This window comes from Microtus ochrogaster, unplaced genomic scaffold (genome assembly GCF_000317375.1).
Source record: "Microtus ochrogaster isolate Prairie Vole_2 unplaced genomic scaffold, MicOch1.0 UNK38, whole genome shotgun sequence".
Classification (NCBI taxonomy): domain Eukaryota; kingdom Metazoa; phylum Chordata; class Mammalia; order Rodentia; family Cricetidae; genus Microtus; species Microtus ochrogaster.
In genome coordinates, this window is record NW_004949136.1 from 3,256,737 (window position 1) to 3,272,047 (window position 15,311).

Genomic DNA, 15,311 nt, shown 5'->3' on the forward strand with positions numbered 1-15,311 from the left:
CTTCGCTGCCGCGCCATCCCAATTGGTTGCTGGTCGTCCAATTAGAACCCGACGGACCGGCCCGCGTTTCCGGCGTGAGGAAGGAAGCTGGCGTCTTGGCGGTTGCGCCTGCGCAGTGTGTGTGTGGGAGTCGCGGCTGCCTGTTGCGGACGCCGGGCCGCGCTCGCGGAGCTCTAAGGTCTCCCTGCGGGCGGTGCACGCGGGCTGTGGGAACGATGCCTGAAATAAGAGTCACGCCCTTGGGTGAGTCCAGGTCTGATCGTTTTCTGCGGCGTCCGGCGAGTCGGGCTGGTCCCCACATAGCAGTCTAGTAATACAGCCAGCGATCAGTCCTCCATCAGCTGTGCGCCCAATGTCTGCCTGTCTCGGGGTTGGAGAGATGGGGTTGATTCCTGGTCCTAGGGTCCGATATGAGTTACGGAGGCCCAGCTTCTGACTTAGGCTTCTAGCGGCGAGACGTAAAGGAGACCCTGAAGCTCAAGGTGGCTGTGAGGTGAAATGGGTCTCGGGCAGGCATTGATTGCCTTTGTTTTTAGCTTGTCAGTGGTGTTAAATTCAGCCCCAGAACTCATCCTGGAGATTTTTCTGTTCTGCGTGTGTATTGCTGCTTCAAGACTCCTGCGCTCGGGCTTCTTCTCACTTTTGATTTTCTTTTCACCTCCCCGACCTGCTTATGGTGCCCAGGTTGCTTGCTATCGCCCTTCAGTTCAGTCTTTGTGTCTGGTTTATCCCGAATTTTATAAAGTATGTTTGTTCATCGTAGAAAATAAAAACCTAGGCTCCTAAAAGTCTTAACAGCAACGTATGATGTGTAGGAGGAAACAACCATTTGAAATCTGGCATTCCAGAACCTCCCTGAACGTCCCTGGGCTTTTCTTCATGCATGTGTTGCCAGGGTGCTGGAAGCACCTGCTCATTCTATGATCCATATCCCTAGGTCATCTTGGTTAGAACTTCGTCTCCCCAATTCGCTGCATCATTAGGACCTCATCAGGACCAACCTCTCATCCTGACTACCCCATCCCATCTAAGTACTAACTAGATTACATGATCAGACAAGATCAAGCATATTCATAGACCCGGCTCCCTGACTCCTGGCCCCCACTGGGAAATTTTTATTTTGTTTCCTGCCACAGTTATGACATTTTTGGCATAGTTGTTTAATCTCCACCTAAAATACTCCATGCTTAATTGCCTCGTTCTCCTAGGATTTAAGTCTGCACTGTGCAGAGATGTACAGACAAGGTAGTATCCATTGTTTTCTTCTCAGTTTTGTCTCTTCCGATGCCTGACATCTCTGCAGTATAGGCGTCTGTTCTTTCCTGGAATCATAAGTCGCTTTGGGAAGAACATTTGCCAATGCCCAAGAACCGGGCTTTATAATTCCAAAAAGCATATTCTGGCAGCATTCTTTGTGTGACTGTGGATTCCTGTGGTGTCAGGTTTTCCCTGTAAGGGGGCAGCCATTCCCCTGCTATAAATGTTTCAAGGGCCTCAGGGCCTAGGACAACTTCAGGCCTAGAGGTATTAAGGGGAGGGTCCCTAAGATCTTTCCCTCAGCAGGGCGGTGGTGGCGCACGCCTTTAATTCCAGCACTCGGGAGGCAGAGACAGGCAGATCTCTCTGAGTTTGATGCCAACCTGGTCTACAAGAGCTAGTTCCAGGATAGGCTCCAAAGCCACAGAGAAACCCTGTCTTGGGTGGGGGGGAGATCTTTCCCTCAGGGGTTACACATCTTGAGGAGGTAGGAATGGGCCTGCAGGAGAACCTGAGACCAACTCCTCCCCAGCCTCATTGTGGCTGGCTACAAAAGGAAAACAGGCTGGACCATGGCTGATGTTTGTGGTACTGATAGTGCTTGGTGCCTGAAGTCGGCAGATGGAGACTCTAGGATCCAAGATGGGAACAAGACTATCGGTTGTTCTCAGACCCCTATTGAGACTTGGATCTTATCACTCCTTATGAACCCAGATTCGAGGGAGATAACAACTAAGTGAGGGAGATAGCTGTGTCCAGTGTGGTCAGGATCGTGGGCTGAACGGTTGGGAAGGTTACTTAGTCATCAAGACCATGGGAGGAACTTCCATTGAGGCTGAGCTAGGGGATCAGTGGTGTGGGGCCTATGCTACCCACCGACTAAAGTGGGCTGTTTGTGCCGGGGCCAGTTATTGGTCAGAGTCATGATTCTTTATGACTGGACTAGGCCCTATGGGTATGGCCCCATGCAACACTAAAACTCAGGATCCAGGCCTCAGCCTCTTCAGGAAGAAATGCAAGAGAAGAAAGTCTCATTGATTTGCAGCCTGGACTAAGGTCTGGGGAAACAGCGGTGATATTCCACAGAGTAGTGGCTGCTTCTGTTCAGTGTTGGGGACCACAGCCAGTGCTTACTGTTCTGCTAGTGGTTTGTTAGAGCTTTGAGCTGTGCAGAAAAGTGTGGTGAAGGGAGTATCTCCCCACTGTACGGTCCCCGTACCTGCGTGGGAAAGGGCCTGTTTCCATGTGTCTTAGGGCCTGCAGTGTTCAGTTGGGATCAGTCCTTTCAATAGTGTGGGAAGGAAACTTGGGGAAAAAGAGGGAGGGACATTGGCCTTGTCTCTCACCTGCCCTTCTTGAGCAGGGGCTGGCCAGGATGTGGGCCGCAGCTGCATCTTGGTCTCCATTTCCGGCAAGAATGTCATGTTGGACTGTGGGATGCACATGGGCTACAATGATGATGTGAGTACTTTGGGGGGTACGGAGGGCAGCAAGGGCCACAACCTTCTTTCTAGTCATGTTCTAGCTAGCCGTGTGACTCCTGGGACCTTAGAGTGGGACAAATGGAGCAGGTGGGCAGTGGGGGCATTGCTGGACAGATATACCTATGCTGGGTGGGGACAGGTGACCCTGTCACATGATGCTTGAAAAGTAGGGCCAGCTGAGATGAGCCTCTTGAGGTTCCTCGACGCTGGTGATGATTGGATCTTTTGGGCTTAACTACTTGCTATTTGTTTGTGAGGTCAGCTAGTAGCTTGACCTTTCCACGAGGTTACAAATAGCCAGTAGTAAACCCACTGATGTAAGGGTTTGCTGGGGTCACTCCCTGGGGTGCGCCACTCCTGCTTTGTGGAGACCCTGGGTAGCCTGCTGTGTTCCAACTCTTCTCTTGTCTCATCAGAGGCGATTCCCAGACTTTTCCTACATCACCCAGAGTGGCCGGCTGACTGACTTTCTAGACTGCGTAATCATCAGGTAGGTTCTTCAGGATTGTGATGTCCTTCCTTATACCCTATTGTAGAGGCTAATAGCCAAGCTGCACTGTGGCTCACTCTGCAAAGTGGCTGTTATTGCCTCAGAGCCAGGAAGATGATTGTGCATGCAGTCTGTGCCCTTGAGTCCCATGAATTAAAGCCTAGGAAGTAGAGACCTAGCTAGGGTAGCCAGTGCCAAGATGCGCCCTTCACCTTCCAAGTGTGGGGCCTAGAAGACCCCATGAGACTTTTTCCCAGCAGCACCCGGCAGCCGTGATCACACCCTCTCACTAGTTCCTCCCGTTTCTGCTCTGCTCCCCTTCAACTTTGTTTTCTCTTGTTTCTTTGCTGTCACAAGAGTGCTAATTCCTGTTGCTCAGAGCTGAGCAAGGGTAGACATCTTTCTATCCTCCTTGGCTCCCATTTTCATGTCTGTCCAGATGACTGCCAGGTGCTCCCGGGCCCATCCCTTCCGCAGTCCCTGTTGTCACTCATAGTCGAGTGGGCCCTCTGACTGTAGTGCTTCCCTCTCAACACCCACCCTGCAGCCATTAGCCAGGGTGTCCTTTGGCCTACGGCAGCCTGACTTGGTAAGCTGTGTCCTGGTAACTCAGGCTCTAGTGTTTGGTCCCTTCTAGACATGGATCACTCACTACCTGCCTGCTTTGGGTTGATGGGCCCACTCTTTCTGGAAGGGTATTCCCAGGCTTTGCCCTGAGCTGACTCAGTTCTCTCTTGCCTCCACTAGGACAGATAGTGGCCCTTTTCCTAGTGTGGTATTTGCTGGCCTGCCTTTTATTTACTTACCAACTTGTCACTGTCTGATTCAGATGGTGTGTTTGTGTATGTATTTATAGGAGGCTAGAGACAATCTCACGTGTTATTTCCCCCTGTGTTTTTTGTTTTTGTTTTTTCTTCTTTTCTTTTTCCAAGACAGGGTTTTTCTGTGTGTCAGCCCTAATTGTCCTGGAACTCTCTATGTAGACAAGGCTGGCTTCAAACTCAGAGATCTGTCTTTCTCTGCTTCCTGAGTTCTGGGATTAAAGGTGTGCACCACCATGCCTGGCTAGCCCTTGTGGGGTTTGTTTGGTTTGGTTTTTTTTTTTTTTTTTTTTGAGATAAGATCTCTTACTAGACCTGAGTTCACTAATTAGGCCAGGATTGCTGCCAGCAAGCCCTAGGGATGTACCTGCCTTCACCTCCCCAGCACTGGTAGTGTAAGCACATGTGCTTTTTATATGGGTGCTAGTAATCAAACTCAGGTCCTTTGTTTATGAGGCAGACACTTTACCAACTGAGTAATCTCCCAACCCTTTGTTATTGTTTGTTTCAATTGCCAACACCTGATTGATATATTTATTTAAGATTTGTTTTCAAGATGGTCTCACTAGCTCCAGCTGTCCCAGATCTCACTATGTAGGTCAGGCTGGCCTCAAACTGAGAACTCTCCCAAGTGTTAGGATTAAAGGCCTGTACCTGCCTGGCTGCTTTGTTTTTTTTTTGTTTTTTTTTTTTGAGACAGGGTTTCTCTGTATAGCATTGGCTGCCCTGGGACTTGCTGTGTAGACCAGGCTGGGCTCAAACTCACAGAGATCTGCCTGCCTCTGCCTCCTGAGTTCTGGAATTAAAGGTGTGCACCACCACTACCTGACTGCTTTTTTGTTGTTGTTGTTTTAAGGCAGAGTCTCCTGTAGCAGAGGCTGGCTTGAACTCCTACTGCTGCCTACACTTCCCAATGCTCAGATTACATAAATGTGCACCATGCCTATTCCGATTCAGGTTTAATTACTAATTTTCATATTGCTTTGCTGGGTGTTTAGACTGCTCATTTGGGACACTTTATTCATTTCTGACTCTTGTACTTACGATAGTGATCTATATTATAGTGATCTATATCTTAGATCTTATGATAGTGATCTATGTTAGGTCTGGGCTGAGAAGTGGGCTGGCTGGGAGAGCGGCTCCAGGCTGACTAGTGTCGCATTCCCCCAGCCATTTCCACCTGGACCACTGTGGGGCACTCCCTTACTTCAGTGAGATGGTGGGCTACGATGGGCCCATCTATATGACCCACCCCACCCAGGCCATCTGCCCCATCCTGTTGGAAGACTACCGCAAGATCGCAGTGGACAAGAAGGGCGAGGCAAATTTCTTCACTTCTCAGATGATCAAGGATTGTATGAAGAAGGTGGTAGCCGTTCACCTGCACCAGACGGTTCAGGTCAGGATTCCTGTCCCTTTCTCCATGTAGTCTGAAAGGCCGTAGAGCCTTGGTCCCAGGCCACCTCAACTCACTGTTCTGTCATCAAGACACAGCAATGGGCGAGTATCTAGCCATATATGTGGTGTGTCTGTATGTCTGTTCACAGAGCTATGTGATCAAGGCTTTTTCCCACCTGGCTCTGCCCAAGCAATGTTCCATAAGCCAGCCTGTCCTCTCCCCTCCCAAGGGGGGGATCTGAGGTGTATGCAGCTCGTTGGATATCTTGGCCTGTCATTTGATAAGGAGGCAGAGACAGGACAAGATGGACCTGTCTGGTTGAGTACTCAGTACCAGACGGTAATATATGTATGGGTCAAGTGACTGGTTGACTGGTTTAATTTAGCAAAATTCTCCAGAAATTGTGGATTTGTCTGTTTCTTATTAGAATTTTTGTTTGCTTTATATGTTACCATCCATCCTTTTTTTTTGAGACAGGGTTTCTCTGTAGCTTTGGAGCCTGTCCTGGAACTCACTTTGTAGACCAGGCTGACCTCAAACTCACAGAGATCCCCCTGTCTCTGGAGTGCTCTGATTAAAGGTATGTGCCGCCATTGCCTGGCTGCCTGTTTTCTTAATACAACCCAGGAGTGGCACTACCCATAGTGGGCTGACCCATCCCACTTCAGTCATTAGTCAAGTGAATGGTGGGGTTAGAGAGAAGGCTCAGTGTAAGAGAGCACTGGCTGATCTTCCACAGAACCTGGCTTTGATTCCCAGCACCCACAAGGTTTTTTGAAACAGGGTTTTCAGATGACTAGCTCAGGTCAAGTTGACAAAAAAATGCAACCAGGATATTAGTTGGGGAAGCAGGTAGGTAGGTAGATAAACTTTTTAATAGAGTTTTTATTATGGGGGGCTGTTGATGGAGCTGCGGGCTGTGTTCCTGCCACCCGCCCGGCTAGCTGCATGCTGCTGAGGGCCAGGCAGCTTCACCTTTGGAGGGCTGGCCAGCTGGAATTTTAGAAACTGGGTTCTGTTCTTTCATCCACCTGGGATTTCTGTGGTTTTTTTTGTTTTTGTTTGTCTGTTTGTTCTTTGATACAGGGTGTCTCTATGTAGTCCTGTCTGTCTTGGAACTCTCTCTGTAGACCGGTAATGTGTGAACACACAGAGGTAAATAAAACTGATTTATTAACTCACAAAATACGGAGAAAGGCTAAACCGCCGCTGATCCCATGCTGTCTCTCCATCGTTCCCGGTCTCCCCTCATGCCAAACAAGAGCCAGAGCAAGAGAGCAAGCAGCCTCTTCCAGCTTGTCAGCTCCCACATGCCCTGAGGGCCGGTACCCCAAAAACTGTGGCTGGAAGTTAGAGACGTGTTATCTATCCCTGTCTCCCGAGTCTCAGATTCCAGCAACTGTTGCCTCCCATTTACACTGTTGGTGGGGAGTTTAAAGACTCTTCCAAGCTTGTCTTCTTTTAGAATGTGATCCTTCATTACCTCCTGTTTACCCCCCGAGGCTCTGAGCCTGCTCATCTTTCCTGGAGCAAATGTTTCAATCTGGAGGGAATGTTCAGAACATACCCTCCAACATAGCCCCCTTTCTTCTGCTTCCTGTGGTCTTGTCTTCCCTGAAGCTCTTCCATGATCATTTTTCATGAGATGCAGAGTTCCAGGATGATAGTTATCTTACCCGTATCATTTGGGATACTCTGCTCCTTTTGTTTAGGCTGCTTTCCCTTGGCCTTGGCAGGTTGTGCTGTGATGGACCTTGGTCAGTCTACTCTTCAGCCACCCTGCAGTTTATGTTGTGACATCTCATGGTTTTACTGCCTCTTCCACGAATACAAAAAAGACACTCTCCACCACCTTTGAAATGCAGGACAAACTGAGTCCACTTTCTGGCATAGTACAGGAGCTTGATATCTGATTCTTGCTGCCTATGTTCCTGGACTCTGAGTAACTTAACTTTAGATCTTTTCACTGTAATCTTCCATTGCCCTCTTTGTGTTATGCTTCATACTGGATTAAAAAAAAAAAGTTTTCTTGAAGCAGTCTCACTGCACAGCCCAGGCTGACTTCAAACTTTCCATCCTCCTGCTTCAGCCTTCCAAGAACTCAACCATGTGCAGTTCCTCAACATTTTAGTCATTTATTCTCTTGACTTTATTCACTGTTTTAAATCCTATTTCAGTTCTTTTCTTTCTTTCTTTGAGGTAGGACTTTGCTGTGTAGTCCAGACTGGCCTTAAACTCATACTATCCTGCCTAGCTTTCAGAGTGCTGGGATTACAGGCTTGTACCACAATACCCATCTCGACCTATTGAATTTTTTTGTTGGTTTTGGTTTTTTTTTTGTTTTTTAAGGCAGGGTTCCTCTGTGTAGCACTGGCTGTCCTGGAACTTGCTTTGTAGACCAGGCTGGCCGTGATCTACCTGCCTCTGCTTCCCAAGTGCTGGTATTAAAGGTGTGCATACCTACTGAATTAATTTGGGTTACTGTAGTTCCTAGTTTTAGAATTTCTTTTTTTGTAGTGTTTGTGGCTTTATCTATACTTAGTCTAGTTGAGGAGTGGCTTCTAGATCCTTATTTACCTGGTTTTGTTTTTACTGTGCTACCACCCCTAGGAGTAGTTGCTTTTGGTTAAGCCCCAGACTTCTTGTGAGAAACTGGAATGGATTGATAGGCTTAAGGTAATCATCTACTTCCTGCTTCCTCCCTGCCTTGCAGGCCTGAGACCATTTTTTCTTCTGCAGGTGGATGATGAACTGGAAATCAAAGCATACTATGCAGGCCATGTACTGGGGGCAGCCATGTTCCAGATTAAAGTGGGCTCAGAGTCTGTGGTCTACACGGTCAGTGCAAGTACTTGGCTTGAGTGAAGCTGCTGGGGTAAAAAGACACCTTCCTCATTCTCATTTTCTTTGCCAGGGTGATTATAACATGACCCCAGACCGGCATTTGGGGTGAGTAGGCCTGTCTTTCACCCCATGGGAACTTCCTGGAATCTAAGAGGCATCATAGTGGGCATTTAAATGCTCAGCACCTCCGTGGTCCTCCCATGCATTATGGAAGTACCTGTGGAAGTCTGAGCTAGAGGCTCTTTTCTCCTGTTGTCTCCCTAAGAGTATGCTGTCACGATGTTTGACGGGCCATGTAGAGGGCTCATGTCAGGGTGATCTAGAGATGTGCTGTGTTGGGGCTACAGTCCACTTTGCTCCCAATTCTGCAGCCATGAGCAACCCACTATGCCTATTTCTATCTCTGTTGTAGGGCTGCATGGATTGACAAGTGTCGCCCCAACTTGCTAATCACAGAATCCACGTATGCCACAACTATCCGGGATTCCAAACGCTGCAGAGAGCGAGATTTCCTGAAGAAAGTTCATGAGACTGTGGAGCGTGGTGGGAAGGTACTGACTTTAGCCAGCTCTGGGTGTGTGCCTGCTCTGGCCACACAGTATGGTCTCCAGCAGGCTTTACTGCCCTCCATGTGGTCAGGGTCTCTGGGTGTGGGGGTTACTGTTTATTTGGAGCTGAGAAGACAGATTCCAGAGTCTTCTATTTCCTCATGTTTGTATCCCATGAACGGCTGTTCAGGAGCCTCTCATAGTTCCTGCTGTCTCTACGTGTGGCGTGTGTGTGTGTGTGTAAAACCCTGTAGTTCTTAAATGTCTGGCTATCCCTTTGCAGTAATGCTATCTGAACGCTATCATTTAGCCTGCCAGCAAGGGTGTATATAGTGAGCATCTTGCTACTTGCTGTGTTCAGGGAGGGGTAGTGTGGCCAGTGGCTTCCACCTGAATCAGCCTCACCTGCCCTCAGGTGCTGATCCCTGTGTTTGCACTGGGCCGGGCACAAGAGCTGTGCATCCTGCTGGAGACCTTCTGGTAGGTACAAATAGGAATATTCCAGGGTGGGCAGGAAGGCATGGAACAGGCTCTGCATAGACGATTCCTCTTACTGCCAGGCACAGTGGAACTGTGGAGAACAAGGCAGCAGTGACTACCACTGGGTACTGTATGTCCAGGATACAGTACTGTTTGCCCTGCTGTCCTGGGTGGAACTGTGCATGTACTGGTACATCACATTTGAACCATTAGCTGTGGGCTGCATTTGTCACTGGATGGACTACTGAGTCTCCTTACATGAGCTCTGGGGACCCCTTCCACTCCCATGTTTGTTTTATAGGATATAAGCTGAGAGGTCTGGCCTGGTGGTCATCAGGGTAGAGACAGCACAGGGTTCAGTTCAAGGGACATTGAACTCAGCCCTGGCCATAGCAGTCGAAGGCACAGGGCTACAAGTTGCAGGCTAACTCTGTCTTCCCTGCACTGACTGGGCTGGTGGACACACAGGGAACGCATGAACCTGAAGGTGCCCATCTACTTCTCTACGGGCTTGACAGAGAAGGCCAACCACTACTATAAGCTCTTCATCACCTGGACCAACCAGAAGATACGTAAGACTTTTGTCCAGAGGAACATGTTTGAGTTTAAGCACATCAAAGCCTTTGACCGGACATTTGCTGACAATCCAGGTCCCATGGTAAGGCCCTACCAATGCAGCTTTTCCTCATCTGGCCTTCAAGGATCCCTGCTCGTGGGGTTTCAGGAAAGAGCCTCTTTCCTGAAATAACCTGGTGCTTATTGCAGCCCTGGGAGGAAAGGTCTACTCTTCTGACCCTTGTCAATCCTGCAGGTTGTGTTTGCCACACCTGGAATGCTGCATGCTGGCCAATCTCTGCAGATCTTCCGAAAGTGGGCAGGAAATGAGAAGAACATGGTGAGGGCTTGGGGCCAATTCCCAAAGTGGATGGGGCTTGTCTTAGGGAACTGGAGTACAGAAGGACTGGCCCTTGAACTTTCTGTTTCTTAATCCCATAATGACTTTGCTGCTGCTGTGTTCTACCAGCAGCAGCCCAGTCTGAGTATTCAAGTCAGGGGTTGTCCCAAGAGGAAATGTTTATGTTGGGAGGCCACCTCTGCTTTCAGGTTATCATGCCTGGCTACTGTGTGCAAGGCACTGTGGGCCACAAGATCCTTAGTGGGCAACGAAAACTGGAGATGGAAGGGCGTCAGGTGGTGAGTACCTCCCTGTCCTGGGCTCAGCAAGGCTCCCAGGCTTTTACTGCTGCTGCTAACTGCCTGCATCTTGTGACACCACAGCTAGAAGTAAAGATGCAAGTGGAATACATGTCATTCAGTGCCCATGCTGATGCCAAGGGTATCATGCAACTAGTGGGACAAGCAGAGCCGGAGAGTGTGCTGCTGGTGCATGGCGAGGCCAAGAAGATGGAGTTCTTGAGGCAGAAGATTGAGCAGGAATTTCGTAGGCAGCTGGTGGGCAGGGATGGCCTGTGGGATGGTACAGGCAAGGCTGGCAGCCTAGACTGAGACTCTGTATCACTCTCCTCAGGAGTCAGCTGCTACATGCCAGCCAATGGCGAGACAGTGACGCTGCCCACGAGCCCCAGCATTCCTGTAGGCATCTCCCTGGGGCTGCTGAAGCGGGAAATGGTGCAGGGTATGAAGGGGAGACTGGGACACGGGCCGAGGGAGGCAGGTAATTGGTGCTTGTGTTGACTGCAGTATTCCTTTCCTCACAGGACTGCTCCCTGAGGCCAAAAAGCCTCGGCTCTTGCATGGCACACTAATTATGAAAGACAGTGTAAGTGTGTAAAGAGTGATGGGGGGGGGTAGCATTCATTACTTCCTCTGACCAGCTTGTTCTTGCCCCACAGAGTTTCCGGCTGGTATCCTCAGAGCAAGCCCTCAAAGAGTTGGGCCTGGCTGAGCACCAACTGCGCTTTACCTGTCGTGTGCACCTGCAGGACACACGCAAAGAGCAAGAAACAGCCCTACGTGTGTACAGTCACCTCAAGAGGTGCGCCCTGGCCTTGCCCCCACCCCTACAGGCAGGGTGAGGCAGGGATCTTACTATGCCTCTCTACAGCACCCTCAAGGACCACTGTGTACAGCACCTCCCTGATGGCTCTGTGACTGTGGAGTCCATTCTTATCCAGGCTGCTGCTCACTCGGAGGACCCTGGTACTAAGGTGCTATTGGTCTCCTGGACCTACCAGGTAAGGATGGGTGTCAGTGGTTTGCCTGGGGCCTCACTTCCTTGGCATTAGGTTGTCCGTGGGTAACTGTGCTTCCCTTTCTTCTAGGATGAAGAGCTGGGAAGCTTCCTCACAGCACTGCTCAAGAATGGCCTTCCTCAGGCGCCCAGCTGACCTGCAACCTCAGTAACCCACCACTCTGTCTCCTGTTTGTCCAGCAGAAGGACCAGGACTTTGGCTTTGGGAAGTGGGTGCCCTGAGACAGATTCTGTCCTAGGGACAAGATCAGAGCCACAGGCTGGCTACAGTAATACACAGGCCTTTTTTACTCCGTCTTTTATTCCTACTCCCTTATCCCTAGAGGATGGGGCTCCCAGGAAAACAGAAGCTACTTGGGTGCTTACAGCTGTTTCCTGCCTGTCACCCCATCATTAGTGACAAAGTGATGTCCACGGTGGAAAGACTGGGGAGGTGGGAGCTGCAGGAAGGTAGGCCAGAGCCCCACAAAGCTGTGGGTTAGTCTCTGCTGAGTGCAGTAAACACTGAGTAAGGCGGTCGGCCAGACAGTCTGCTGTGTGGCTCTTCACCTCCACTGACGGTACAGTCAGCTCGTTTCCACATTGGACCTTACAGGGCTCAGGATGTAGGACCTATAGATAGACCCTCGGTCAGAGCAGAACTCCTACAGAGACCCCACCTGTGGACCACTCAACCCAGGCCACCACGCTTGTTGGTCACTGGTCCCCAACTGAAGTCCTTTCTTCCACTGTCACTGATTTCCCCACTAGGTGCTTGGATTCTCATCAAGTATGGTGGTGGTGGTGGGGGGGTCTGACTGCCTCTAAAAGGCCCCTTGCCCTCAGTGAGGACCCAGGTCTTTCCTATCCCATCCCCTCTTACCGAAATCATCATATAGCACTGACTTCAAGAACAAGCCACGGGCTGGGGCAACTCGAGTCTGATACTTGCCCAAGGGATCTTGACTCTCCAGAATGGCTTTCACCTGTGTAGGTGTCAGAGTCCCTTGCCCCACAGCCACCAGCACAGCTGTCATCCTCCGTACCTGCAGTAGAGAGCTGAGATGGTCACAGGTGTCTATCTGATGCACCTTGGGAGGGTCTAGTACAGCCTACCTGTCGATACAGGAAAGACTGGCTTTCAAACTCCAGCGTCCAGAACTGCAGCTTCCTAGGAACACAGAGGGCTTTGATGTCCAAGCTACAGGCCAGCCCCAGCCATCCTAGCCCACCATGTGGCCTCAGGCAAGATAAAGATTGAAGTTCTGGTTTAAAGGCTCATCCATCCAGCGTGGGTTCTTGCCTAGTTGACCACCAGTTCCAGAGATCGAGTGGGTATTGCATGACTTTCCCTGCAGTCTATATAAGCAGACAACTATGTAACAGAGTCATCAGCCTGTGCACAGGAGACAGCAATTGCTTTGAGCTTTCCTTCATGTGGAGAGGCCACAGTATGGGTGTGGAGGTAGGACAGGAACCCTGGCCAAGTCCCTCCTCCCCTGGGGGCTGGCATTAGCTGTAGTGTTCTCAAAGTCAGCAGTTGGTTCCTGGTGGGAAGTCCACTAGGCAGTGCTTGAGGCAGAGAACTTATGCAGTCTGTCAAATTGGACTGGAACTATTACTCCAATGAAACCTTTTCAATGACTGCCAAATCCATCTGCTACAGAGAGCTATGGGCATGGCAGGGTCCTCAGAAAGGCAACATTCTCTACCCTGTGCTCCCCAGCCAGACAGGAAAGCTACTGGTTCATCTCTTAAGTGGCCAGCACCTTCCACCCTCTAGGCCTTATGGATGACCAGTATACCAGTTTAGCATCAGCCTGCTGTTTTTACTGTTTTATTTTTTTCAAGACAGGGTTTCTCTTTGTAGCTCTGGCTGTCTAGGAACTAGATCTGTAAATGGAGCTGGCCTCAAATTCACAGAGATCAGCCTGCCTCTGCCTCCCAAGTGCTGGGATCAAAGGAGTGCACCACCACCACCCAGGGCATCATCCCACTTTTATGGGATTATTATGAGGTCTAATTTAATCCTGGTGGCCTCTAGACCAGCAGCAGACCATAGTGCAAAGCACACTTCTCACCTGCTCTCCTGGGGGAGGGTAAATAGGCTGGCTGGACCAGAAGACACAGAGACTCTTCGTAGTGTGCGCACGGGATTTGTGGTTGGGCTGCCGGCAGACTGGAAAGCACTGAAATCATGTGTCCCGACGAGGTGCTGGGCAGCCTCCTGCATGGCAGCCACATCCAGGCACCTGCAGAGGCAGATAAGCATTGAGGAGGGCCCAGCCAGATGCTGGTGAACCTTTTCTTCCCGTTCTTGGTTCACTCACTTCGTCTGGAGAGCCCAGCATACATTCTGCTCAAACACAGGCAGCTGATCAGGCCAGGAGCAGCCTGTGGCCAGACGGTATAGGTAGGTTCTGGAGGTGGCTGCACGGCGAGCATGGAAGTCATTGGGCACTCGGAAGGCCTTCAGTACTCTGTGGCAAACAGATCTGGCTCATCCTGGGAAATCTCCCACTCACCTCTAAGTTGCCCAGAATACAATGTCGTTCTGGACCTCAGACTTCCTCACAGTGGGGTGTGGGGTACATTAGTAAAGAACAAAGACCAGAACCATACTCAATCCCCGGCTCACCGAATGTCGCGGTGCTTCAGGTGGGTATTGAGGGCCTGGGTCACGACCTCCGGGGAATAAGGCGGCAGGCCTGAGCGGCGACAGATGTCCAGGTGCGCCGCGTTGCTCAGGGCATGCACTCCGGCATCAGTGCGGCTGGAGATAGTAAACCTGATGGGCTCAACGGAGTTCAGGCGCTTGGCGGCCTCCTGCAGGGGACAGGGGGCGGGCATGCAGGAATGGGTGCGGGCCTGGATTGGGGCTGTCGGCTGCTTCTCCCCCCCCCCATTGTCCCCAAGAAAAAACAGCTCACCTCCAGGAAGTTCTGCACCCCAACAGCGCGATGGTTACCCCTCACGGCCGCGACCCCACTGCGGAGAGATACAGCAGGGAGTTATCGGTAGCGTCTGCGGGAGCTGTCCCGCCTGGAGTCTCGGCCCCTACGGGCGTCTCGCGAACCCCCTGCGAGCCCGAGTGGAGACACCGGAGGTGATGACAGGGAAACGTACTTGAAGTCCGTGCCCAAATACTGGAAGAACACGAGGTAGCGCGCGCGCACAGAACCCACAGTCCCGCAGGAACCCATGGTGGAGTAGCTGGTGGGCGGGGCGGTTGCACGTGGCCCGCGGTCCGCCCTGCCCCGCCGCGAGGCGCCTGCGCACTCACTCGTCTCACCCCGCCCGGCCTCCCGGACCAAGCAACGAAGGCGGGGCCAAGCTTAGGGAGCGGGTGCGAAGTGCCATCCTCCGGGCCCGAAGGGGCTCACTGTCCTCTGCCTCACAGGGCGCGGTGACGGGTTGTTTCAGCACGAGTGTCCTCCTTAATTTGTTCACCCCTTCACTCCCGATCTCCCCGCCACCGTCCCGTCCTCCCGGAATGTGTCTGTCTACGCGTTCTGACTGAGCGCTCCCAAATGTTGTTTTGTAAATTCCCTGAGTTTAACCAAGACAGGGATGCTCGAAGTGAGACAACCGCGCCCTTCCCTTTCCCGCAGCCGGGCCGACCTCTCCGAATCCCAACCGCCGCGGCCGGCCCAGCTGCTTGACCCCGGTGGCTGAGGACAGAGAACGGTGACAGGCAACGGGGTGCAGCGGCGCATTTAGCGACGCTCCCTGGAGGTGACAGCGGGTGGTGCAGGCGGCGGCGGACTTTGGCGACGCTCCCCGGCGGTGACAGGCGG

General features: G+C 51.3%; 2 protein-coding genes across 6 annotated transcripts; one reads left to right on the forward strand and one right to left on the reverse strand.

Annotated features, from left to right (window-relative positions):
* The first annotated feature begins 125 nt into the window (after window positions 1-125).
* Window positions 126-11,824, forward strand: Ints11 (integrator complex subunit 11). The gene is made up of 17 exons (XM_005368695.3): window positions 126-243; window positions 2,621-2,718; window positions 3,158-3,231; window positions 5,223-5,451; window positions 8,191-8,289; window positions 8,366-8,400; window positions 8,708-8,846; window positions 9,259-9,323; window positions 9,792-9,981; window positions 10,135-10,218; window positions 10,428-10,517; window positions 10,602-10,764; window positions 10,852-10,959; window positions 11,042-11,103; window positions 11,177-11,319; window positions 11,389-11,518; window positions 11,606-11,824. Exons 1-17 carry the CDS (start codon window positions 216-218, stop codon window positions 11,669-11,671), a joined length of 1,803 nt encoding a protein of 600 aa, XP_005368752.1. The 5' UTR covers window positions 126-215; the 3' UTR covers window positions 11,672-11,824.
* On the reverse strand, window positions 9,399-15,311 carry Pusl1 (pseudouridine synthase like 1). Of its 5 annotated transcripts, none has more exons than XM_026790024.1 (8): window positions 15,136-15,311; window positions 14,445-14,502; window positions 14,153-14,340; window positions 13,845-13,994; window positions 13,596-13,766; window positions 12,631-12,685; window positions 12,467-12,560; window positions 12,060-12,147 (listed from the first exon to the last, which is right to left on the reverse strand). In XM_026790024.1, exons 1-8 carry the CDS (start codon window positions 15,228-15,230, stop codon window positions 12,134-12,136), a joined length of 825 nt encoding a protein of 274 aa, XP_026645825.1. In that variant the 5' UTR covers window positions 15,231-15,311; the 3' UTR covers window positions 12,060-12,133. The 5 variants fall into 5 exon arrangements, with proteins under 5 accessions (XP_026645827.1, XP_026645825.1, XP_026645823.1 ...); XM_026790022.1 differs by having other exon boundaries at window positions 12,398-12,560; XM_026790026.1 differs by lacking the exons at window positions 12,060-12,147; window positions 12,467-12,560 and adding an exon at window positions 9,399-9,414 and having other exon boundaries at window positions 12,561-12,685.

Coding starts and splice junctions, on each gene's coding strand:
- Pusl1 (XM_026790021.1), bottom strand. CDS start 15,230: ATGCGCCGCTGCACCCCGTTGCCTGTCACCGTTCTCTGTCCTCAGCCA. Junction 14,503..15,135: donor GGCGGTTGGGATTCGGAGAG/GTCGGCCCGGCT, acceptor ATCTCTCCGCAG/TGGGGTCGCGGCCGTGAGGG. Junction 13,995..14,152: donor CTGAAGCACCGCGACATTCG/GTGAGCCGGGGA, acceptor TGTTTGCCACAG/AGTACTGAAGGCCTTCCGAG.
- Ints11 (XM_005368695.3), top strand. CDS start 216: ATGCCTGAAATAAGAGTCACGCCCTTGG. Junction 8,847..9,258: donor CTGTGGAGCGTGGTGGGAAG/GTACTGACTTTA, acceptor ACCTGCCCTCAG/GTGCTGATCCCTGTGTTTGC. Junction 11,519..11,605: donor TGGTCTCCTGGACCTACCAG/GTAAGGATGGGT, acceptor CCTTTCTTCTAG/GATGAAGAGCTGGGAAGCTT.